This window comes from Vicugna pacos, chromosome 13 (genome assembly GCF_048564905.1).
Source record: "Vicugna pacos chromosome 13, VicPac4, whole genome shotgun sequence".
In the NCBI taxonomy this organism is placed as follows: domain Eukaryota; kingdom Metazoa; phylum Chordata; class Mammalia; order Artiodactyla; family Camelidae; genus Vicugna; species Vicugna pacos.
The window spans coordinates 60,496,787-60,520,744 of NC_132999.1; the positions used below are offsets into that span (position 1 = coordinate 60,496,787).

The window sequence follows — 23,958 nt, forward strand, 5'->3', positions numbered from 1 at the left end:
AGAGCTAACACATTATCAAGTCCTGCCAATATTCCTTCCTAAATATCCATGGAATCACTCCATCCACTTCTCTCCATTTCTTCTGCCATAATTTAGGTCCAAGCTTCCAAAACCTGCCTGGACCACTGCAACAGCCTCTAAGTAAGTGCACTCGCATCCACGCTGGCTTTCCTCTAATTCATTTTCCACACTGCAAACAGACTATCACTTCAAAACGATCATCTGGTTTCATCCCCCACCCTCCTTGGTAAACAGTAACTCTAATAAAGAAAAAGCTTCTCAGTAGGGCCTTGCGTCTCCTCTGACTACATATCTGTGCCATCACACATTCCCCAGCTCTGCCCACAACAGACACACTGGCCTTTGCTTCCTCCATCAATGGGCCTTTGCACAAGCTATTCCTTCCCTTCCCTCTGACAATTTAGCTCATCCTTCAGATTTCAGCTAAGTCACTACCATGGGGAAGCACTTCCTTCTCTGACAGCCTTAACACGGTCAAATCTCCCTAATATACACTCACAGCATATGCCTCTCCTTCAAGGACTGTGCAGAACTGCAATTTTCCACGTGTGATATCTGATTGGTGTCTGTCTTCATCACCAGATTATAAACTCCACATGGGCAGCAACCTGTGTTTGCTTATCACTGTTTTCCTGGGGCGAGGACACCACCACGCACAGATTAGACATTCCATAGATATCTGCTGAATGAATGAGTGGGCATCAGAGTAGAACTGGTTTGAATGGATGATACATTAAAGTTCATTATCTTCCTGAGGGCTTCCTCACTCCATTTGGTAACAACTCACACTAAGTGCTAAACATTTATTTAGCTCCTTCTTCACTTAATCCTTACAATAAATGTATGAAATTATTGCTGATGAGGAAACTGAAGCAAGGGAGGTTAAATAATTGGTCCATGATGACTCAGCTAGTCACTGGTAGTAAAAGGATTTACGATTTTCTGTTTAACCAAAATAATCGAGTTTTGTTTAGACCACATTTTATTAAGCAACAACCTTAATGCTACCCCAAAATAATGTAGGTTACTTGACTAGATGAAACAATCTAATGCAAACAGCTTTAGTATTTAGGAAGCCTCATTTTACCTTAAGCCAAAACTTCCCTCCTGAGATAAAACTAATCACTGTGAATCATTATTACCAAAGAACTTCCCTTAAAATTAGTTCATCTCCTGAATAGCTAATATTTGCCAGGGGAAAAACTTGAATATACAGTACCAAGTAAGTCTCTTTCATCATATACCATTTTGCACCTTTTAAAATTGTGAGCCATGTAAACATATTCTGCTTTAAAAAATTAAATATTAAAAGATTTTAAAAGGAAGCTTCCCTCTCATCCCAACACTCAGTCACCTCTTCTTGGGGACCCAATGACTGATGCTGGTTCCTTATATATTCTTCCAAGGATACTCAAAGGGTATCAAAAGAACATACGTGTGTGCATATCCCCCTCAAGGAATTTAAATAGCAACACTCTCCAAATTCCTCAAACCTTGGATTCCCAGAGCTTTCTGGGGTCTCAGCACATCAAAGCCAGACCTCCAAGCTCAATCTCGGGGCTGCTAAGAGAGGAGCAAGCGTTTCCCCACACCGTATTCCAACTTACGGTGCTATCTGAGGTCAGTCCAATTTATCAATGGTTCACTGAGGACTTGTCAATCGGGGAACTGCCTGATATGATTATATTCTAGATGATTCTCCAGCTCATGTTGAGGTATCTTTAATCTAAAATGGACCGTTGCCAGTTTCCTGTCTGTGTGCTTTAGAAAACTATTTCCTGAAGACCAAAACAGTCTTCGTTCATCCTTACTACTCTCCATATTGATTTCCTTGAAAATACCATCTGAAATTCTTCATTATATAACTAATTTATTATCTGTCTCCATTAGATTTTAAGTTCCTTGTAGGCAGGCACTCTATCACCTTAGTGAAGGCTGATCATCAGCACTTAGAATGTCACTGGTACTCAATAAACATATGCTTAATGAAAAGTTTTAATTTAAAAAGTTAAAAACAAAGGAACCACTTTATATACATAAGCCAAAATGAAGCAAGCAAAGGACCATGGCAGTGTCTTTCCTGGAACATCTCACCTGCAAAACACAAACCTGGCCTACTCTCAATGCAATGTCATAGCTTGATAGCTTTCAACCCTGGGGCAGAATCATCCCCAGAGGGGCATTTGGAAAATGTGCGGAGGTGGTTCTGGCCATTACAGTGACCAGGGAGTCCCACTGGCATCTAGAAGGCAGGGGCCTGAGAGGCTAAATGAAGAACTGGCCCATCCAAAACATCAACAGCACCCCTAGGAGAACCGTGACCATCCTACTTCCTTATGAGGAGGAGGAGGACAGACTCTCATCTTTAACCTGCAGCTCTAGATGCTGCTTCGAGAGACAGAGGGCAAAGGCCTGAGCAGCTACCTGCTTGTCAGAAGCTGACCCCCCCAGGCTCACGCAGCTCCACTAGTCTCGCCAGCCCAGAGCTTGTGAAAGCCCCACACTTCTTAAATGCTTGCCCCTCCATCGACCCCCTTTAAGTAGTCGAGTCTATTTCCTGGCCTGAGACAAATCCCTACTAATTAAATTACAACTTGATCCTGAAAGTCTTGACAGGTTTATGGTTTTAAAAATAATCCTAATAATAAGGTTTAGAAATCACCAGCTGAGGACTAATAGTAGGCACTATGGCAATCCAAGGTCAGGATCCTTAGGGGCCAGAATGCAGAGAGCGGGACAAGAAGAAGAGCAAAAGCATAAGACTGCTTTAAAAAAACAAACTAGCAAACAAACAAAAAAACCCCACAGCAGCAGAGAGAAAAATGCTTCAGTTTGATAGAGACAAAAGTGCTCTCACTCCTGCTGTCCAGGCACTGGCCTTCCCCAGCCAGGAGGTGTGCCCACATGCTGACCGTGATGCAGAGCAAAGGACACACACAGCTCAGATTGAAGCAACCAGCAGAACACCCAGGTCTAGAAGCCCTCATCCTACATCTGTCAGTGGCTGTGGAACTCTGGACATCTCCTAGGCCAGTCTGGCCTATGTTCTTTGCCGGGAAGAATAAGGTTCAATTCAACAGATACTTTTGGAGAGACACTGGTACAGTGACAAGTGGATGACCTTTGAGTGACAGTAGGTATACAGGTCAACATCTCTGAACCCCAGTTTCCACATCCATGCAAATAATGGGAATAACACCACTACCCCACATTCAGGATGAGATGAGATAATGAAAGTTGTATCATGCCATTCTTCTGCTCAGAATCAACCAAAAGACTCTGCTCTATGATGGAGCAAGAGGGAGCAGGCTCACCCTCCCACTGTAAACAACCAGAAAACTAAACAAAACAAATGACACCACTGTTTGTAGACACTGGGCAGCAGGCAGGACAGGATTGCTATTCCTGACAGAACAGAAACAAATGATATGAGCTCTAAGATCACTCTGACTTCTGCCAGGTTTCTACACTTTTCAGTCCAAGGTGGCATTGGGGCAGAGTGGGAGTTGGGGGCGCACCCCAGCAGAACACAGCAGTCTCACTGAGCTGAGGAAACCAAGACTGGAGTTCAGGGAGGCTTCGTCAGCTGTAAGTTGCATGACAGAAATCCAGAGAAGAGGCAGTGATGCAGAAAGAGAGCTCTAGATGCCTACACAGAGGTTCCCTTAAGTCTCTGCTGAATACTAAAATTTGTACATGCACAGAGTGAAACTCCATGAGATTGTAAGAAAAGTATGAAGAAGCTGCAAGCTGAATAGTTCCCAGAACCCTCGCTGGTTTCACGAGGCCCAAGAACCAGAGTGGAGAGTCCTCACTGCTCATTCAGGGCATTCAGTACAGACCTGGATGGGCCACATCTTGGTAAGGAGGTCAGATTATCCCTAGGATAAAAGCGACCCTTGATCGTGACTTGAAAGAATCAAAATGAACCAGAACTAACTTAACTACCCACCAGAACAAAACTCAACACTCTTTAAAAAGCAAGCCTGACACAACATTGTAAAATGATTATAAAGCAATAAAAAATGTTAAAAAAAAATTTGCTATCAAAAGGAAAAAAAAAAAAGCAAGACCACAAAATCCAGAAAAACACAGCATCTAGCATCTAACAAAAAATCTCAACATAGGTCAAGATGCAGAAAACTGAAACCTATAAGAAGAAAATAGAAGAAATAATTATCAAACAAAAAAATTAAGAGGAGTTATAACTTTATTCAAGAACTTACCTCAATTTAAAAAATACAAATATCAAATCATTACATTGTACACCTGAAATTAATATTATGGTGTATGTCAAGTATATCTCAATAAATCAAAAAAGAATTTAAAAGAAAACATGATCATAGTAAGAAGAAAAATGGAAGTAGAACTTCTAGAGATGAAAAAACATACCTGAAATAAAAATTTCACTAACTTGAAAACATAGCAACAGAAACTGACCAAAATGAAGAAGAGAGGGAAGAAAAAAAGACCAAAAAAAGAAAAAGAAAAATATTTATAGAAATAAAGGCTGAAAATTTTCCAAGTTTGATGAAAACTACAAACTCATAGATCCAAGAAGCTCAGTAAACCCCAAGCAGAGCAAACACAAAAGCATAACAAGGCACACCCTAATCAAATTCTAAAAATCCATGAAAAAGGAAAAATCTTATAAGGAGCCAGAAAAAGAGAGAAACACTACCTACAGATACTAATCAAGATTAAGAATGACTTCAGACTTTCAGAAAAAGACTTTCTGATTAGAAACTGTGCAAGCCCCAAAAAATACAATGGAATACTATCTTGAAAATGCTCACAGAAAAAAAAAAAAAAACACCTGTCAACCTAGAATTCTATATCCAGTGAAAATATCTTTCAAAATGAACACAAATTAAAGACTTTTTCAGAGTTCTTACATTATATATGAATTGGCATAGTATCATGTAAAAGTAGGCTGTGATAACTTAAAGTAACATATTGTAAACCTTAGAGCAATCACTAATAAAAAACAACAACAAAAAAGTAGAGGTAGAGCTAAACCAACAGTAGAGATAAAATAAAATCCTAAAAAATAATTCAATCCAGAAGAAGACAAGAAAAGAGGGAACAAAGAACAGATGAAAAAATTGCAAGTTCGCAGACTTCAACCCAACCATATTTATATTTACCTTAAATAAATGAAACACCAATCAAAAGGCAGAGATTGTCAGACTGAGTGGGGAAAAAACACAAGACCTAGCTGTACACTGTCTACAAGAAACCCACTCTAAACAAAAAGACACACATAGGTAAAAAGCCAAAAGGTGGAAAATGATACACCATGCAAACACTAATCATAAGAAAGCTGTAGTGGCAACATTAATCTCAGACAACTTCAAACTAACAGATAACTACCAATGATACACAGGGACATTTCCAAAATAAAGGAGTCAATCAAGAAGACATAATAATCCTTAATAAGTATCACATAATAACAGAATTTCAAAACACATAAAGTAAATCAGACAGAATTAAAAAGATAAAAAGACAAATCCACAGTTGTAGTTGGAGACTTAAATAATCCTCCCTCCTTAATTAAAAAGTCAGCAAGAACAAAAAAAAGTCAGCAAGGATACAGAAGACCTAAATAAGACTATCAACCAGTAAGGCCTAATGCCATTTGCAGAACACTTTACCTAACAGCAGCAGAATATACACTACAGTTGACCCTTGAACAAGGGGGTAGGGGAGAATGACCCTCAAGCAGCTAAAAATCCACATATATAACCTTACAGTCAAGCCTCCATATCCAAGATTCTGAATCCACAGATTCAACCAAATGCAAATAGTGTAGTACTGTACCATGTATTTTTTTTAATTTTTTTGTAAGTGGACCTGCACAGTTCGAACCTGTGTTGTTCAAGGGTCATTTGCATTTTCAAGTTCATAAGGAAAATTCAGGACAGACCATAAAACAAACTTACAAGACTTGAAATCATACAGAATATGCTCTCTCATCACAAAAGAATTAAACTAGAAATCAGAAAAAAAATCTGGAAAATTTTCAAATGTCTGGAAATTGAGTAGAGTTCTAAACAATCTATGGGTCAAACAAGAAATCACAGGGGAAGTAAGAAAATATCCTGAAGTGAATGAAAATGAAAACACATCTAAATTTGTGGACTGCAACTACAGTAGTGCTTAGAAGGAATTTTACAGTTTTAAGTAGTGACTTTAGAAAAGAAACTAAATAATACGAACAAGTGAAATCCCAAGTAAACAGAAAGAAATAAATGAAATTTAAAACTTATAAACAACAGAGGAAAATGAATAAAATAAAACTACTTTTCTGAAGAGTACTAAGATTGATAATTTATAGACTGATTGATGAAAAAAGAAAAAAAAACACTAATTCCAATATTAGGAATGAAAAAGGAGAAATCACTGTATACCCTGTAGACATTTAAAAGATAAGGAAAAACTACAAAAAAAAACCTTAAAAACAATTTGACTGAAATGATAGTAAATTCCTTGAGACACAATATACCAAAACTGACCCTAGAAAAAAATGAAAAATTTTAATAGCCTTATATCTATTTTTAAAATACATAATTAAAGAATTTAAAATATAATTTCAAAATGCTTAATTTTAAAAGAAATTAAGTGTATAATTTAAACTTCAAAAGAAAACTCTAGGCCCAGGTGGCTTCACTGGTAAATTCTATCTAACACTTAGGAAAAAAATACCAGTCTAATACAAACTATTTCAGAAAGTAGAAAAAAGGTCAAAATTCCCAACTCATTCTGAGATGGTAGCATTACCTTGATACCAAAACTCAATACAGATTTCATACACACATGCGTGTACATGCAAACTATAAATCAATATCCCTCATAAACGTAAATGTAAAAATCCTTAACAAAATATTGCCAAATCAAATCCAGCATTATCTAAAAATGATAATACATTATGACCAAGTGGAGTTTATTCAACAAATGGGATTGGTTTAACATTTGAAAAATCAATCAATATAAATCACCATATTAACAGAAAAAAGGAGGAAAACAATAGTCAACTCAGCCGATAGCAAAAAGAGTACCTGACAACACTCAAAACACATATGATTTAAGAAAAAAACTCAGCAAATTAAAAATGAAAGTTGAATCTCCCCCACTAGATAAAGGGGACCATCAAAAAAAAAACAACCCTATAGCTAACATCATTATTTAAATGTAAAAGACTGAATGCATTTCCCCTACGATCAGGAGTAAGGCAAGAATATCCACTCTCAATATTTCTTTTAATGTACTAGAAATCCTGAACAATGCAATAAAGCAAGAAAAATAAAGGGCATATAAATTGGGAAGCAAGTAAAGCTGTCTTTATTTGCAGATGACACCTACGAAGAATCATCTACAGAGAAATCATAAGGAATTTATAAAAATCTACTTTATAAATAAGCTTAACTAGGCTGCAGATACAAGGCTAACAGACAAACTCAATTTTATTTCTATACACTAGTATTGAACAATTAAAAATGAAATTTAAATGTAAAATCTATAAATACAATAGTATGCAAACATATGAAATATTTAGAGAGAAATTTAATGGAATGTGTACATGACCTACAAGCTTAAAACTGTAAAATACTACTGAGAAAAATCAAAGACCTTAATGGAGACATATACCATTTTAAGGAATTAGAAGATTAATATTGCTAAGATGTCAATTCTCCCCCATATTGATCTGCAGATTTCACACAATCCCAGTAAAAATCCCAGCAAGCTTTCTTGTAAGAATTGATAAACTGATTCTAAAATTTATATAGATGCAATGCACTAAAGCTAAAACAATTTTGAAAAGGAATAAAGTCAGAATATTTCACATTACCCAATTTCAAATTTACTATAAAACTAGAGCAATCAAGACAGTACAGCTGACCCTTGAAAAACACAGGGGTTAGGGGTGCTGACTCTCCACACAGTCAAAAATCCACATATAACTTTACAGTCAGCCCTCCATATCTATGGATTCAACCAACCACAAATTATGTAGTACTGTAGTATATATTTATTGGCAAAAATCCAAGTATAAGTGGACCCATGCAGTTCAAACCCTTGTTGTTTAGGAGTCAACTGTATTTTATTTGCATTAGGAGAAACATATAGATAAATGGAAGAAAACAGTCCAGAAACTGACCTATCATATACAATATATTTTTTTTTGACAAAGGTGGCAAAATAATTCAATGGAGAAAGGGTAATATGTCAACAAGTGATGCTAAAACAACTGATATCCATATAGGGAAAAAAATGAACCTCAGCCTTTACCAATAAGCACATGAAAAGAGATGCTTAATGTTATTTGTCACCACAGAAATGCAAATTAAAATCACAATGAAATACCACTACATATTCACTAGAATGGCTAAAATTAAAACAGACAGACAATACCAAGTGTTTGTGTGCATGTGGGGCAACTAGAATGTTCATACACTGCTGGTGAGAATGAAAAATAGTACAATTTTCCAAAACACTTAAGCAATTTATTATAGAGCTAAACATACACTTAACGTGTGACCCCACAATTCCACTCATAGGTATTTCCCAAGAAAAATGAAAATAAGTCTTCACAAAAAGTTACATATGAATTTTTATAGTAGCTCCAAACTAGAACCAATTGTGTAGGGAACAGACTCTAAGGTGACTCCCATGATCCTCACCTCCTGGTATTCAGGCCCTTGTTCCCTTGAGTGTGGGTGGGTACTGTGACTTGTTTCTGGACAACGGAGTATGGTAAAGGTGACAGAATGTGTGTAATTACACATGTGTCGTTACAATATGTAAGACTGTAGTGTCCACTTGCCTTTGAGGAAGCAAGTAGCCACGGTGGGAAGACCCATGTGGCAAGATACTTGAGGGTGGCCCCTGGCTGACCACTACTAACAAAATGAGGTCCTCAGTCTGCAGTCCATAGGAACTAAATGCTGTCAACAACCACATGAGCTAGGAAGCAGATCCCTCCCCAGTCAAGACTCAGATGAGATCACAGCCCTGGCAGACACCTTGACTGCTGCCATGTGAGATTCAGCTAAACTGTGTCCTGACTCCTGACCCACAGACTCTGTGAGACAATAAATTTGTGTTGCTTTAAACTGCTAAATTTATAGTAACACAGTTATGCGGCAATAATTAATACACTCCAAATGTCTATCAAGTGGTAAACAGACCAACAAATTGTGGTATATCTATACAATGGGATACTACACATTAGTAAAAAGTAATGAATTACTGATATATACAACAATATAAATTTCACAAACAATATTGAGCAAAAGAAGTGACACAAAAGAATATATACATTATGAATTCATTCATATGTAATTTCTAGTAAAGACAAATATAATCTATAGTGATAAAAAGCAGTTCAGACTTCCTGAGGCCAAAGGCAAGGATTTACTGAGAAGCAGCATAAAGGAACATTTAGGAATACTGGGATTCTTTTGATCTTAATTGTGGTAATGTTAAACAGGTATATACATTTGTCAAAACTGACCACATCTATTGGAATTCCACAGTAAAGATTTTGGCCACAAGGACTTTGTCACTCAATGAGCTATTAATCTATGGATTTTAATTCAGGATAGTGGCAACCTCTGGGGGATTGGATAGTATTGGGAAGGACACCAGGGAGGTTTCTGAGGTCCTGGTAATGTTTGATTTCTTGATCTGAGTACTGCTTACACAAGTGTGTCTACTCTGAAAATTCACCAAGCTAGACACATAATTTGTATACTTTCTGGGTGTATGTTAAACACCAGTAAAAAGTTTTTAAAATTTTTTAAAGGTTAGGGAATCATTCTAAATTAATACATACTAAAGAGACAAAGCAATGCACTCCCTGTTTCTTCAATGGATCCTGATTTTTTTTTAATTGGGAAAATTTGAAAGTGGTCTGTATTATTAAATAACATTTTATCAACACTAAACTTCTTATATAATAATGGTATTATGGTTATGTAGGAGAATAACCTTACTCTTTTTTTTTTTTTGAATAACCTTACTCTTATGAGAGACAAGGTGAAGTATTCTAGGATGAAATATCAAGATGTCTGTAATTTACTACCAAATCATTCAAAAAATATATTGATTTACAAAGAGACTGAGATAAAGCAAATTCAGCAAAATGTAAACATTGTGAATCTTGGTGGTTTTGTGGGAGTTTTACAGGAGTTCTCTGTATTATTCTTTCAACTTTTCTATAGGTTGGCAATTTTTCAAAATAGAGGGGCAAAATAGCTTGTTTGAGCTACTGTTAGTCAAGAGTTCAGTAATTTCCAAAACTGCATACAGAGATTGGGAGAAGGAAAGTAACATTCACTGAGCACTTAATGTGCACCACATACTCTTAGTATCTGTGATTTCAGCCAACCCTCAAAGCAACCCTCTAGGGTAATTATTATTACTCCAGTTTTACAAAGAGAACTGAGGGTCAGAGACATGGAGTGACAAGTCCAAAAGTGAGTGCTGGAGTTCAAACAGAAGTCTGTCAAGACACAAGGCCATGCTCTTCTGCTCCATGTCTTTGCTGTACACTTCTTCCTTCCCTTCTTCTGTTTTCTCAGTCCAAAATTTACTATATCCAGTGAATATGAACAGAACTGAAATCCACGTTCTGTAATAATTCGCAATATTCAATAATCATTAAACAATCAGATTGAACCATGCCTCTGCTCTCCACTAAAGACAGAAAAGCTGGTGGAAAAGTACAGAAATAGGGATAACATTTCCCATCCCTATGGGCCATAACATGTACTGACTAGAAGGGACTTCAATAAGAGATTAGCCATGCAAAATAGAGTACTGTGGAGTAAACAGAACTAGGATATGAAGCAATAAACGTAATCCCAACAAACTGGTTCTGAGGAGAGACTAAAGGACTACGCCATAATGAAAAAGCAAGTATATCTCTGAAATCTAAAAGTCACAAAGAACAAGTAGGATAAACACGAGCATTCAGGGTGTTCCTTTAAATTTCAAGGAAATTACTTTAGAGTAAATAAAAGACTAACTTTAGTGGACTGGTGGTCAACAATATGAAAAATCACACCCCAAAAGATGTTATAATAGGATTAAGGAAAGACTTAGATGGTTTGTGAGTGAAACTCCAGAGTTTGTTGAGTGGACTAACAATAGATAACACTGTTAGGCACCGTTCTAAAATAGTTAATTCATTTAATCCTCAGAGCAATGCTATGAGACAGGAACTAGTATTATTCATATTTTACAGACAGGGAAACTAAGGCCAGAGAAGTTAAGTAACTTGTCCAAGATCACACAGCTGGTAAGCAGTGGGGCTAGGGTTCAAGGCCAGTGGGGATGGTTTCAGACTCCATACTTTTAACCACTGTCCTACACTGACTTTCAAAGGAAGTATTGGTTATTTATCCTAATCTTTCAAAATGAGAGACTGACGCCACAAGGCGAACTAACAAACTTTCTGAGAGACAGAATACTGGCTCAGTCCCACAGGTGTAAAGCGTTCTTCTCACATACAAACCAGGTCTGGGGGAAATAGCCAAACAGTTCTTTCAGTTCCACTCTGCTTTATTAAAGAAATGGGAAACCAGCTGATCAGGACTTGAAAATGAAATAAGCAGCAGCAGCTAAAGAGAGTAGGTTCACGTAAAACGCGTGCATTTGCAGCTTATTGTCAGATAGTGACAGGATTTGGCATGAAGTGCTCAAGTTTTTCCCGAAGCTGCCAGCATGTTCTGATGCAGTCTTATCTCTACCAGCTTTGGAAAGGAGGGCAAAGGAGAAGCAGAACTGAAAACCAAACAAGCGCTGGCCAAGCCCCCTTAAGCATTGTAAGAGAGAACAATTTCCAGAACCAAAGCAATCCTTGGGCACTGCAAAGGCTCTAAGTGGCAAAATTTTTAGTAACCTTCACAGCACTGACAAATTAAATGTCCTGGCACCCTTCAATCCCAGCCTGCGGGCATTCCTAACATTTAACAGTTCAGAGAAGCCCGGAGTCTGAGGAGCCTCAGCATTTCAGCAAGCTAAGTGGGGTAAGGCAAGAAAGGAGAGCCCCTCCTCTCAGGCTACGCCCCACAATCCAGAATTTCTGACAGTGAGAAGACCAGAATCAGCCCTAGTTATTTCCCATGTTTTACAATCCAGACATCTCTGAATCATTCGCTTTGAAGCTGGTCTGGGGAACACACAACTCCTCTAAGTGCAATTCCTGTAACAGACTCGTGAAGAGTGAAAGAGTAAGAAACACTAAGTGGTGTTGTTCTGCCAAGGAAGGAAGTGAAATACCAGGAGGCCGCTAAAAAGTCCACAGGTGTTTCAAGGCGGTGAGAGATGAGTGATGAGGTCCAGGCTGAAACCATTTTCTTCCGCCTCTGTCTAATCCTTACTAAAGTTAACGAGTGGAGTCACACACACCAGGCTTATTCAGGCACATGATTCGGGGCTTGTTAACAAGACCCTAGTATCCACTCCTGTAAAATGGCGGTCAATAGCCTGTACTTCATAAAGGTTGTAATGAGCGTTAAGCGAGATAATAAACGTAATTTGTCCTCGGCATGATAGCACACACTCAGTAATTGTAAGGTACCGCTTACACCCATCCTCCTCACCCCAGCCTACCCCACCTTTGGACTACAAAAGCCTTCAGAGGCCTTATCATCCACTGCTTCCTTACAGCAGATGTAAGACATGAGGACGGGTCCTCGCGGTCTCCTAACTGGAGTGGAATTTGGTTGAATCTGTGGCTGAAAAACTGGAGCCCTGGACCGAGAAAACCAAACTCTGGGAAACAAGGATGGATCACTAGAGAAAAGCTCGGTGGCGTCTGTTGTTTACAGTGAGTCCCCTTCCTATCAACGCACTGAGAGGATCCCAATACATTCCCGACTCTCCAACTTGGCAGGGGAAGCGCAAAGGTGACTGAAGACGGCGAGGCTGGCAGCGGGGCCACCCGGGAGGCTGAGGCTGCTGGCGAGTGGGAACCCTGATGGAGTCAGGCCCTCCCCGGAGGGAAGGGCCGGGAACGATCCAGCCTCTCACCCCTCTCCTCAAGCAGGGGCCCTCGCAGCTCAAGGTTGGAGGCTTCTCAAGGGTCCCGCCACCGTCCTAGCTAAGCTCAAGTGGGACCCGTGGGGCTGGCCAGCGGGAAGTGGGGACCCAAGGACGCCCCCGAGCCCTGGCTCGGGAATGTGGTCAAAGAGGGGTCACCGGGGGAGGGGCCTGGCGGCTAGGACCTGAGGAGGGGCGGGGCCCCGGAGGGGGCAAGAGGTCGGGGACCCCGGCTGCGGAGGCTCAGGGTACCCACCCGGCTCCCCAGTCGGCGCCGAGCGCCCCCTCCAGCCGGGGTCCCTGCCAACCGCGGCGGGGCGATCCCACTCCCCTTACCTGGCTCGGGTGCTCTGCCTGCTCCGAGGACGCCATCTTTCTAAGGCCTGACTAATCTATCGCTGCTGGGCGAGGTTTCTCCCAAGCGCCCTGGCTCTCGTTCGCTCGCCCAGACAAAAGTAGCCGGAACTGAGCCTGTCGATGGGGGCCACTAGGGAAGGAGAAGGGAACTCCCGTGTCACGGTCACCAGGCAGAGTTTCCATCAGGTCTCTGCTTTCCAAGAATACTGAAGTCTGTCCTTTTTGCATCCTTATATGTGTGTCATTTTTATTTAATTAAATCTTTGTCCATCCCCACAATGCTTGGGCACATGTAGGGACTCGCTAAGTATTTCGTAAATGACTGTGAAGAAATTTGGAAAATAATTGATTAATGGTTCGGTTCAGTACCATTTGTTAGGTGCCTACTATTTGCCAGGCACTAGAAATAACATCTAAGACTCAACCCCTGTTCTCAAGTCTAGGCCAAATACACAAACACAATTACAGTATCTTGGCAGCATGAGGGGCTTATTAGAATACAGAAGAGGGTGCTTTTTGGAGAGGAGGAGGTTCTACTAATCATTATTTAATAGCAGTTGAGTTGTTAGATTTTAAGCTAATTGTAAAATTACACAAAAGTGTTGCATACATTAGAACTATCAGTCAGTTCATTTTGCGGTGGTGTGTTGATCAATGATAGAGTTATTCAAAAGGGTTTCTTCTGTTAATTCCTCCTACCAAACAGTTTTAAATGTCTACTTTTTAATGAGATAATATCGATTTCCTTTCATAAACAAAATATGAAAGAAGTTGACCCTGAAGAAATATGGATTTGTTTTATTTTGAATAAAATATTTGAAATATTTCTTGTTTATATAAAATGCCCCCTTTTAAGCAAGGAGATTTTTGATAATTTAACATTATTTTCATCTTAAATGTTAGTTTTTCAGGGGTAAAACCAGAGACTTTTCCGTAAGTAACAGTATTAGAACAAGGACGAATATGTTGTCAAGCAGCACCTGGATAATCTCAACAGTGATGTGGTTCGCATTTCCCATTTTCTCTCTGATTTCTTTGAGACCTTAATGTTTTAATCTAGTTACTTGAGCATTTCGTCCCGAGGTCCCAATCTGATTTGCACAGCTGAAGCACAGAATCGAACGACTGGAAATGTCCGAGTATCTTATGCTTCTCTGCTGTTTTCAGGAAGACTGAAAACTACACTCAACAATTTTTAAAATTGACTTCCTTCAGATCAGCCTGAAGATGAGGACAGCTTATAGATCTTTTCCGGTTGGAAAGGGAAAACAAGTTAACAGAGTACAATATCAGACCGTTTTGTTTAAGTATTAGTATTATGCATCTATATATGCAAATAGAACTGTTCAAAAGAGTACACCTGCGTGTCCTTCATAATGCAAAATAAATCCCTCGTGATCTCTTGGTGAATGCACGATTGCAACTCCTAAATATAAGATTGGGGGGCGGACGGACGGACACGGACACACACACACACACACACACACACACACGGAGCCGCACGTGATTAGCGGCAACTGGAACTACATCTCCCGGCGTGCCTTGGTCCCACGCGTGATTTGCTACAGCGAGAACTACATCTCCCAGCATGCCGCGGGTTTGGGGCGGACTCCCGCGCCCAGCTTCCCTGAGTTCGCTGCGTGGGTTAGGTCCTACCCTGAAGAGGATGGAGGTGGCCAGTGGCGCCCCGGCTCCGGAACCGGGCGAGATCCAGGCTCTAAAGAAGTGTCTTCTGCGACGCAACCACAGCCGGGAACAGCACGGCGTGGCGGCCTCCAGCCTCGAGGAGCTGAGGAGCAAGGGTTGGCGCGGGATTGGGGTGAAGGCTTTAGTGGCTGGGGCCGGGGCTGAAGGAAGCTCGGGCGGGGTGAGGATGTCAGGCTGGGCAAGGTGGTGTCTGGAGAGGCGACCTGGGGCTTCTTGTGACTCGAATGGAGCCTTGAGCCAGAAATGACTCATGTGGGATAGCGACTTGTCAGCTTCAAAGCGTTTACAAACGCTTTAACTTAATGTATCTCGTGTGAGACTCAGATGTAGAAAGGCAGACGGGAAGCAATATGCAAATTAAGGCAGACTTCGATATCTTGCCTCAGATGACTCAGATTTGGGATCAAACCCAGCCCAGTGTATTCCTGGCATTCGGGCTCCCTAAGGTGGTACCGGGGTTCCCAGCTGAGCGTACGGCGGAGTAGGGTCAGGTCTCCACCGTCAGCTCTGGCAGGTACCTATGCAGTAAAGAGGGAGCTGCTACCCACCATTCCGAAGGTCCAAACAAGGAACTTGTGAGTGACGAGTTCTGAGCCCCATACGGTTACTAGCTAGCTGCCTGACCTTGCACTTAACCATGTTTCGACCCACAGTTTTCTCAAGGGCAAAGTGGGTATGTTTCCAGCCCTGCTTCACAGGATTGTTGGGACTCTCCAAGGAGATGATATATTCAAACGACTTACAAGTTATTAGCCTGTGGCAATAAATTGTTTACCCAAATACATTCTGTAAATTAAACGTGTGAGTCATTCGCAAGCATGTAGTTAGGTGTGTGTCACAGTGCTCAGTGCTTCCTCCCAGAATCACCAGGTCCCAACAGATATCAGACTGAAGTCTTTCAGAGACCCAGACACAGCCAAAGCACTCTAAATGCTTTAGTGACATGGCTTTTGCCATATGGGTGTTTACCTGTTTTTTTCTTGGCATTAGGGTGCTTAAGTTTTAGTGCCCTTTCAGTGCAGTGGCTGGATGCACTTGGCACAGAGGCTTGTGTAAGTGCTTATGTTTCTGGATCTCGGCCTGTGCAAGGCCTGCTGTTCTATTTGGGTGATAGACAACATTGGCCAATGGTATTTGTAGTCTCTTGGCTACCTCTCTGCATACTCTAGTCCCATTAGCATTTTAGGCATTGCCATTGCCAAATGGGATGGTACAGACCTGCCCTGGACAAAGCCTCTCGCCCAGTGATCATAAAGATAAAAACCTACTGTTACAAGCTTCGGCCTTCTGTTTCTCTTATACTTTCTTATAGGTTAGTAAGACTGCAAAGAAAAATCCTGCAAAGAACATATTTTTTTCCTTTTTTTTTTTAAATTTCCTTTTTTTCTTTTTGACATTTGATACATAAGATTGTTATGAAATTAAATACTATATATGAAAAGCACTTAAACAGTACATGTGGTACTGTTAGTATTATATTTCAGGCACGTGGTAAGTGTTATATCAGTAGTAGTGGTCATCATTATAGTCAGTTTTACCTACCAGGGATTTTTCTAGGCTCTGGGGGCATACATATTGAGAATACAAGGACAGATGTAATTTCCCTATGTAACTTGTCAATTACCAAATATTTTATTCCTCAGCCTGTGACATTCTGGCCATCGATAAGTCCCTGACACCAGTCACCCTGGTCCTGGCAGAGGATGGCACCATAGTGGATGACGATGATTACTTCCTGTGTCTGCCTTCCAATACCAAGTTTGTGGCATTGGCTGGTAATGAGAAGTGGGTTTACAGCAATTCAGGTAAGAAGTGCTGGCCATACATAAAATATACCACCCATCATGATTCATTTCACTGCACGGGCACCTGGTGGCTGTTTGGCTGCGTGCTTAGGCATTTGTGCAGCAAATGTTTACTGAGCACCTTCTGTGCTGAGTCTTGGGGTGAAGATGGATGAGGCAGGCTCAGTTCTCAAATAGCTCAGACCGACAGCAACTAAAATGCAGCAGGGCAAAAAGATCTGTGCTGTAGGTGGGGTCAGACTGTCAGGCCGGAATCCTGGCTCTGCCATTTGCTAGCCATGTGACCTTGAGCAAATTATCTAACTGTTCAGCCCTGTATTGAGATATTAATTATTGTACCCATCTCCTAGGGTTGTTGTAAGGATATTAGAACATAGCACATACCAAACGAAGGTTTCTCAACAACACTGTTGGCATTTTGGGCTGGAGAATTCTTTGCTGTGGGGGTGCTGTCCTGTGCATTACAGGATGTTCAGCAGCATCATTGGCCTTTACCTACTAGATGCCAGTAGCATCTCCTCACCCCAATTCTGACAACCAAAAATGCCTCCAGACGTGGTCAGATGTCTGCTGGGGAGCAAAATCACTCCCAGTTGAGAACCACGGATGGAAAGCATTTAGATCTTACCTGGTATACAGTAAGCGGTCAGTAAATGTTACCTGTCATCATCAGCACTGCAGATACAAAGGGAACTGGTACGATGAGCAAGGATCAAAGAGCTAAAGAGGTGTCTTGAGGAGAGTCCCTGTGCCACTAAAGGAAGGAAGTCACCCTTCAGCAGTGGCTCTCCCAGCCACCTTTGTACTTGGGCCCCAGGGACAGCACAGAGTACCTACAGCTCCTCCAATCAAGGATAAGACCCATCCCCACGCACAGGAGAAGTGCTGTTAAGGATGAATGTTTTTGTATGCAGAAACAGCACACCCACAGACGTAAAAACTAACCGGAAGGGAAGTGTGGGAGTATCTCACATGGCTGTACACTGGATTTAAGTGGCTTCTTTTCATAGAAGAATACAGAGCAGTTTCCCACGGAAATAACTTGAAGATGGGACAAGAGGGGAAATTAAGGTCCCAGATGGGGATTGGCTCTCCTGCGAATCGCTGAGAAAAAGTGCTTCCTTCACCATTGAAACTATTCTCAGTGGTCTTTTGGAAGGATGTGCAGACATCCTCAAGGTCTGTGTTGGGGGAGGAAGTGAAAACAGCACTTCAGGTCAATCTGACTGGCATTTTCTCCCACGTGTCAGATGGAGGTACAGCTTGGATTACCCAAGAGTCCTTCGATGGAGATGAAACAGACAGCGGGGCCGGGTTGAAGTGGAAGAATGTGGCCAGGCAGCTGAAAGAAGATCTATCCAGCATCATCCTCCTGTCAGAGGAGGACCTCCAGGTAAGCCTCCTCCGAAACCCGCAGCCACGTTCCTCTGGCCTCTGCTGCCTCCAGCACCTTAGTTTCCATGCATCTTGCCATAATTTCATTATTTTGTAATTTAAAAATTATCCTTAGATGACAACCAAGGCTCTCCATTGTCTAATTCTCTCACCTAGAGTAGGAATTTTTCACCCCTCACCCTGCCTCAGAATCACCAGTGGAGCTTTGTAAAGATACAGAAGCCAAGGCCCCACCTAGATCAATTTAGGCCATTGTGTGGGTCAAGGATGTACTGCCAAAGAATGTGGAGTTAGAATAGCTGGGTTAAATCTCAGCTCTATCACTATGGCTTTGAGCCAGTGACTTACCTTCTCTGCTTAGGTTTCCTCTCCAGTAAAATCAGGATAAAAATAGTATGTGTTAATTTTTAAAAAATATTTATTGAGCCCCTGTCCTGTGCCTGGCATGGTTCTTTGCCCAGGGGTACAGTGGTGAACAAGCCAGACATAGTCCCTGCTCTAATGGAACTCAAATTCTGGTGGAAGGAGGCAGACAAGAAGCATATAAGAGGGGCCAGTGTGCCAGGAGTGATGGGGCTACTGTAGATTGGAAGATGAAGGAAGGACCCTTGAAGGAAGTGACCTTCTGGTTATTTTTTAAACTTGTATGTTTACTTTGAATGAGTAATATGAACACATTCTCATGGTTCAAAATCCAAGAAGTATAGAAGGATATACTGGTAGCAAACAGAATAACCCAAATATCCACCAGCTGATGAATAGATAAATTAAACGTGGTCTGTCCAAACAGTGGAATATTATTCAACCATTAAAAAAGAATGAAGTATGAATACTCGTTCTAACACGGGTAAACCTTGAAAACACTATGCTAAGTGAAAGAAGCCAGACAACCACACATTTTATGATTGCATTTATATGAAATGGCCAGAATATACAAATCCATAGATACAGAAAGTGGATTAGTGTTTGCTTTGGGCTGAGGTTGGTGGGGGGCTTTGAGGAGAAATAGGGAGTAACTACTAATGGGTAGAGAGTTCTTTCTGGGGTGGTGAAAATGTTCCAAAACTGATTGTGGTAATGATTGCACAACCACAAAAAAACAACTAATTATACTAAAACCCCCTGAATTATATACTTTATATGGAGAATTGTATGGTATGTGAATTATATTTCAGTAAAGTTGTTTGTGGGGGTAAAAATGGGATATACAGGAAGAGTCTGACTCTTGCCCCTAGCTACCCAGGTTTCCCTTTCTGGAGACAACCAATCTGTCAGTTTCCCATTCTAGGGATATTTTATGTACAAACAAATACGTTTATATGTTCTCCTCCTCCCCTGTATTACACAAATGGAAATTTACTCTGTTTTAAAGAAAGATTTAGAGAGTATTCCAAATCATTTTCTAAAAGACATCCTCGCTCGTTTTCACTGCTGCATAGTATTCCATTTCGTGCCTGTACCATGATTACTGAGTGAGTCTTCCCTGCTGGTGGACATGCGGTTGTCATCAATCTCGCTATTCCAGTCAGTGCTGCAAAAAATTTAGGCCAATGTCTTTTTGCACACATGCTTGTCCATAGAATAAATTCATAGTTTAGTTGATAAACATTGGCAGGTCCCAAGAGGTGACACTGAAGGACAAGAGGAAACCTGCCATGGAAAGGCTGGGGCCAGAGTGTTCCAGGCAGAGGGAAGGCAAGAGCAAGCTTGATTTTTTTTCTTTTTGTAAGAAACAAAAAGGGGTCATGATATCCCTTCCCATCCCAATAGACTGGCATATTATGATGTACCCTTAGAATAAGGAACACAATAGTCCTTGCCAAAATAGGGATTCCAGAACATGAGAGCCCAGCCCTGACAGCGAGGCTCCGCAGTGAAGCTTAGGACACTTAAAGGGAACTTGCAGAGGCTGGCCACGTGGGAGGTAAAGGAAAGTCCCCACCATCACGGGGACTTTGGGGAGTGAGAACAGATGGGAGGGAAGGGAAGAGCCACAGGGACCAACTACACAGGGTCCTGAGGATTAGAAGTAAGACCAACTGATTGTTGTGAAGTTATTAACCTCTCTGGCCTCATTTTCTTCATCTGTAAAATGGTGGTAATACTAGTACATACCTTGTAAGGTTTGTACCTCTTGAATTTTGAACCTTGTGAATGTTTATTAATGCTACTTGTTTGAAAATTGATGTAGTGTGAAAGTTAAAGATAACTTGTAAAGTCATCTTCTCAAAGAGGCCTTCCCCAGTCTAGACCCTCCTTGTCACTCTCTGTTCTGATAGTTTCACATCCATTTTCTCACTGGTACATAGTAAGTGCTCAGGAAATGCAGGCTCCTTATTATTGTGGGTTTTATTAAGCTCCACAGCAATTCTGATCTGCAGCTGAAGTTAGATTTACTATCCAAGAATTTCAGCAGTTTGCTCTTTCTCTCATGAAGACTGTTTTTAATCTGGTGCTGTATGTGCCAAAAGACTGAGCCTTCTTAAGATTTAGGATAAGTGAGCTCTCCCTTATTTCACAGACTGAACATGTTATTTAAGTTTAAAATATAGTTTATATTTTTAAAATAGTCTTTCAAAGTATGAACATGATTAACAAAAATGTTGAAGGTTGAAATCATTAGAAAACTTTTGCATAAAACAACCTCAGACTGATTCATTGTACAAGGGATCATAAACCTCTTCCTTTATATTCTGTACAATGAACAATGGGTTTTTTAATATGAGGACTTTGTTTTGTTTTTAATAAGGCACTAAGGCATTATTTTCCTAATTTTTTTTCACCAAGGAAAATTGAAAAAATTACTTGCCTCTCTCGACTCTCAGGGAGCCTTATTAGGTAACTTTGGGAACTAGATGGAACCACTCTCCGAAATTGTTGTATTTAAGAGCTAGAACCTCATGTTTAGAAAGTACTTTTGGGTTTCTGAAAATCTGTATTTGTTTGTCAGATGCTCATTGATGTTCCATGTTCAGAGCTGGCTCAGGAACTATGCCAAAGTCAGGTCACAGTCCAGGGGCTCCAGAACACCCTCCAGCAGGTTCTTGACCAGAGAGAGGAAGCCCGTCAGTCCAAGCAGCTCTTGGAGCTTTACCTCCAGGCTTTGGAGAAGGAGGGCAGCGTCTTGTCAAAGCAGCAAGGTAGGATTCGTTGGCTGGTGGGGTGTCATACTGAGAACTCAGGGGAGCCTTCCCTTGAGACAGAGCCAGATGCTTATCATGTGGTCCGAAACAGTGGAGCCACAGCTGCTGGCATCTCAGGAGGACAGGCCTCTGGCCGCCCAGCCAGTGGCTCTGGCCGCTCGTCAGCGCGGCTGGATGTGGACGTGGTGTGCTCATCTCCATCTCACGTCTGCTTTGCAGAGTCCAGAGCCGGCTTCGCTGACGAGAGGGATGCGGTTGACACGGGTATTAGAGAGAGCTCGTCCGAAATTGCGCTTTCCAGCCGGATCCTCACCACGCTGAGGGAGAAGGCGGCTCCAGAGCTGAGTTTGTCTAGTGAGGCTTTGGAGGTGGGCGAGCACCAGGGCCCCTGAACTGCAGAGAGGGACTCCCCTGGAGGGGCAGTGTTGCCCTGCAGAGGCTTGTATGGGTTTTTTTTCACCTCTCCAGACCCTGAATCGTAGCTGCCCATCTGCCTATTACTTATTACATGCAAAGCATTTGCAAACATCTCATTTAATCTAAATCATAAACAAAATAGGTATGTTCCCTCAGATCATCAAACATTATTCCCTGGTGCAGAGTAGCTAATGAACCTGACAGGGAGGAACCGCAGGACTCGGGCTCCTGAGGTGGCTCGCGTCAGCAGTTGAAGATCCGTAGTCAGTCAAGGCCCATAAAGTGCCCCCGGGAAAGGCCTGCTGGAGGGGATGCCCCGGTGCTGGCTCTCAGGCTAGGGAACCCGAGGCTTGACGAAGGGGACCCATCAGAGTGGGTGCCGCTTATTCTCATCCTCATCCTGTCCCGAGTACTTCCTGGGTGTAGCTAGGAGGGAAGGAAGCCATAGTGACTTGAGCTTGGCTACATTTCCTGTGAGTGGAGGACGTTACTGTTGTTCCAAGTAAACTACGCTCTAGAGAGAGAGCCTTTCCATGGGCGTTGTATGCTGAGAAAGGGCCTGTGACAATTTACTATGAAGGAAACCTGGCATCTCGGCATCAAGCCACAACAAGCTGACACTGCCTGTTCTCGCTCCCCTAAAGAGAACCATGAGAGCAGAGGGGCTGGTTCTCAGTGCTTCTTATTCTTGCTGCAGTTGGTTGCCAAGGAAGACCCTAAAGCATTGGCTGTTGCTTTGAACTGGGACATAAAGAAGACGGAAACTCTTCAGCAGGCCTGTCATCAGGAACTCGGCCTGCGCCTCCAGCAGGTTCAGAGCTTGCATGCTCTGAGGGGCCTTTCAGCAAGGAAGAATTCAATGCCTGGAGAAGCGCAGAATCCCAAACGGGCCAGACAAGACCCCACGTAGCTGGCAGCCAGAAATACGCCAAAGAAAACCTTGGTTTTTGTTGTCAGTAAACGCCTTCAGCCTAATCATTGTACCTACTGACTTCTCTACCCCCTGCCTTCGAGAATGTTCTCCTGGAACAGCCTGGAAGACCGGCTTCATGCCCTCTCCAGAAAAGCTATTCCAGACCTCCACATATGGCTTGTCCACCTCTTTTGAACCACAGAGCTGCACCAGCAGTAGCCCACCTCTTCTTACACACCCTTATGTTCTCTGTTTAAAAGTAGTTGGGAAGGGCAGTGAAAAGAAACTGTCATATTTCAGACCCACTATTTTTGTTCTAAAAATAGAACTGCAGGATTTTTAAACAGAAATAATGGTAGAGAAGGTGAAATAAGAGAAATAGTGACAGAAGACAACAACTGATGATGGCCACAAACTTGTTTCTCAAGTTAATGAATTTCTTCATTTGTTTAAGGCACATATTAAGTTTGCAGACCATAGGGACATAGAGTAATTCACCATTTCTAATATCTAATTCAGTATTAGGAAACTATATCTGGTACCACTGCAAAACTTTTCAGTTTCCTAATATGTTTTATCAGCAGGAGGTATAAAAAGGTCATCAAATTGATCTCCATGTGATAGGACTCCAAATCTCTCTGGATGCAAAGCAGAGACTTCTGATTTACATCCTCCTGTTTCTGTACAAACTTGTTCTTTGGATTTGGTAATCGACAATAAAGTCTCTCTTGCAGGGAAAAGATTATTAGTTATTGACTGACTTGACTTTTTTTTAAAGCATACTTAGAGGAAAATAAAATGCTATTAGGAGATACATTGGCTAATTATTAAGTAAAGAAACATAACAATAAGTCCTGGGGTGAGGGAGAGGTGCAAAAAACAAACAGAACCAAAAACACTCTTCCTTCTCCTGTGACCTTCTTCGAGGGGGGCTCAGATCTACTCAGCATAGTCTTACTGATGCTTTACACCACTGGTTCTCACTTATTAGCCCCATTTCTTTTTTAACAGCATATTTTATAATGCCTTCTTAATTATCCTGAAATGAAAGCCAACCTGATAACCTACCCATAGGCATACTTTCATCGACTTAAACCCCCAAATGTAAAATTTCAGAAGAAACAAAATAATTTCCAATAAAACAGTATGTATT

At 41.4% G+C, this 23,958-nt stretch overlaps 2 protein-coding genes across 2 annotated transcripts in view; one reads left to right on the plus strand and one right to left on the minus strand.

Moving 5' to 3' along the window:
- PEX14 (peroxisomal biogenesis factor 14) overlaps window positions 1-13,914 on the minus strand; it is a 120,615-nt gene extending 106,701 nt beyond the window's left edge. Inside the window, exon 1 of the mRNA XM_006196642.4 lies at window positions 13,405-13,914. Coding sequence (XP_006196704.1) covers window positions 13,405-13,440 — 36 coding nt within the window. The 5' untranslated portion in view covers window positions 13,441-13,914. The remainder of the gene's footprint in view (window positions 1-13,404) is intronic.
- A 1,099-nt stretch (window positions 13,915-15,013) lies between these two features.
- DFFA (DNA fragmentation factor subunit alpha) lies at window positions 15,014-23,553 on the plus strand. Its single transcript, XM_006196641.4, has 6 exons — window positions 15,014-15,227; window positions 16,776-16,937; window positions 18,188-18,330; window positions 21,283-21,472; window positions 21,695-21,843; window positions 22,590-23,553. Exons 1-6 carry the CDS (start codon window positions 15,014-15,016, stop codon window positions 22,800-22,802), a joined length of 1,071 nt encoding a protein of 356 aa, XP_006196703.2. The 3' UTR covers window positions 22,803-23,553.
- Window positions 23,554-23,958: the final 405 nt, after the last annotated feature.

Excerpts from the sequence above, each read along its gene's own strand:
- DFFA (XM_006196641.4), top strand. The coding sequence starts at position 15,014 with ATGCCGCGGGTTTGGGGCGGACTCCCGCGCCCAGCTTCCCTGAGTTCG. Across the intron at positions 16,938-18,187 it reads GTGGGTTTACAGCAATTCAG|ATGGAGGTACAGCTTGGATT; the intron begins GTAAGAAGTGCT and ends CCCACGTGTCAG. Across the intron at positions 21,473-21,694 it reads CGTCTTGTCAAAGCAGCAAG|AGTCCAGAGCCGGCTTCGCT; the intron begins GTAGGATTCGTT and ends TCTGCTTTGCAG.